Source organism: Myotis brandtii, unplaced genomic scaffold (genome assembly GCF_000412655.1).
Source record: "Myotis brandtii unplaced genomic scaffold, ASM41265v1 scaffold510, whole genome shotgun sequence".
In the NCBI taxonomy this organism is placed as follows: Eukaryota; Metazoa; Chordata; class Mammalia; order Chiroptera; family Vespertilionidae; genus Myotis; species Myotis brandtii.
Genome location: NW_005369443.1, coordinates 1,426,170 through 1,427,665, shown reverse-complemented (window position 1 = coordinate 1,427,665; position 1,496 = coordinate 1,426,170). Strand labels below are relative to the sequence as shown.

The 1,496-nt window shown below is 55.2% G+C and overlaps 1 protein-coding gene across 1 annotated transcript in view; it reads right to left on the bottom strand.

The window, feature by feature from the left end:
- NCF1 (neutrophil cytosolic factor 1) overlaps positions 1-1,496 on the bottom strand; it is an 18,568-nt gene that overhangs the window by 779 nt on the left and 16,293 nt on the right. The window contains exons 9-10 of the mRNA XM_014548501.1: positions 321-428; positions 233-239 (exon numbers count right to left, since the gene is read on the bottom strand). Coding sequence (XP_014403987.1) covers positions 233-239; positions 321-428 — 115 coding nt within the window. The remainder of the gene's footprint in view (positions 1-232; positions 240-320; positions 429-1,496) is intronic.

The following is a 1,496-nucleotide window of genomic DNA, read 5'->3' as shown; positions in this document are numbered from 1 at the left end:
CCGGCGCGGACCCTTGCGGGGCCTCAGAGCCCAGGTCCATTTCCCACGCCCTCACCAGCCTTCAGCCGGCCCTCTCCCCAGGAAGCCCCCCGGACTGCCACCGCCACCACGGACCATCCCCAACGACTCTAGACATCATGCCTTTACCCCTACCGCACACCCTGCTCTCCTACGCCCCGGTGAGGGTGCTGCCTTCCCCGCCAGGCTCGGAACCCTGCCCTGTGTCCCCTGCCCCAGTCCTGCCAAGCCAAGGCCCACAGAGGGAACCCGTGGTGCACCCTCCTGAGCCCCGCCCGGCGCCCCCAGCCCACAGGACTCACCGGCGGGGCGGCGCCCCTCGGCTCTTGATCTGGCGCTGGGCCTGAGCTATGTCCTGCCCCGCCTTCTGCAGGTAAATGGCCGGGAAGTGGCCTGTGGCGTCTTCTTTCCTGCAACAGAGATGGAAGTCCAGTCAGTGGGAAGATGGGGGCTCCCTCTACACAGTTGGGTTCAAGGCAGCTGGGAGGTGGCAAATACCCGGGTGGCCAGCACCAGACCCTGCCCCTGCGGGCCTCGGTTTCCTCATCTGTGCAGCACAGGCCCTCCGGGTTGAGACGTTGGGAGAGGGAGAAAATTAGCCGGTCTGGATCTTTCCAGGGACACGTGTTTGCTATCAAACATCTGCAATATTGCATATGTCAGTTTTTCTTTTCTGGTGGTTGCCTGTGTGTACTAAGTAACTCCACTCATCACGTTCTCCTATGCTTTCTTCCAAAAGCTTTTGAGTTTGGGGTTTTTGAACTTTGTAAAACCTGTGATCCATCCCAAATAAATGTGTATGGTGTGAGGTAGGGTTCTAGGTTTGTTTGTTTCCATATGGATATCCAGTTGTTCCAGCACCGTTTGTTGGCTAGATTTTTCCCCCTATTCTATTATATTTAGGGTGTGTGGGGGGGGGAACTTTACATAATACAAACTTCACTCAGTAAAACTGATTTTTCTTGGATGGTGGAAGAATCACAAGCAGATTCTCAGGGGTATGTGATATGGGGTTAACTACGTGTGGATCTAATAAAAGGTTGGGAAACCTGTCTTGGGTGGGTGGAGGTGGAAGAAGGTATAGGGGGGATAAATGGGGATGGGGAAAAAATAAAAATAATAAAATCAAGATAAAAGAAAAGAAAGAAACCCTGTCTCAAAGCCTCCAGCCCAGGACCATGCTGAAGATGGGTGTTGTGTCCACAAGTTCGCTGAGTCATGGGCTGGCCCTGTGACCCGAGGCCGTGAAAGCATGTCAAGGACCTGGGGAGGCCCAGTGGCTCCAGGGAGAAGTCTCTGCTTCCCCTAGAACTGGGCGGGAGGGGAGGGGGCTGAGGGAGGGGGGTAGGCAGGGACCCAGAGGGAGGAATTAGTGTGGAATTTCAGGGAAAGATTTAAAAATAGTTGTGTTGCCCTAACCGGTTTGGCTCAGTGGATAGAGCGTCGGCCTGCTGACTCAAGGGTCCCATCGATCCCGG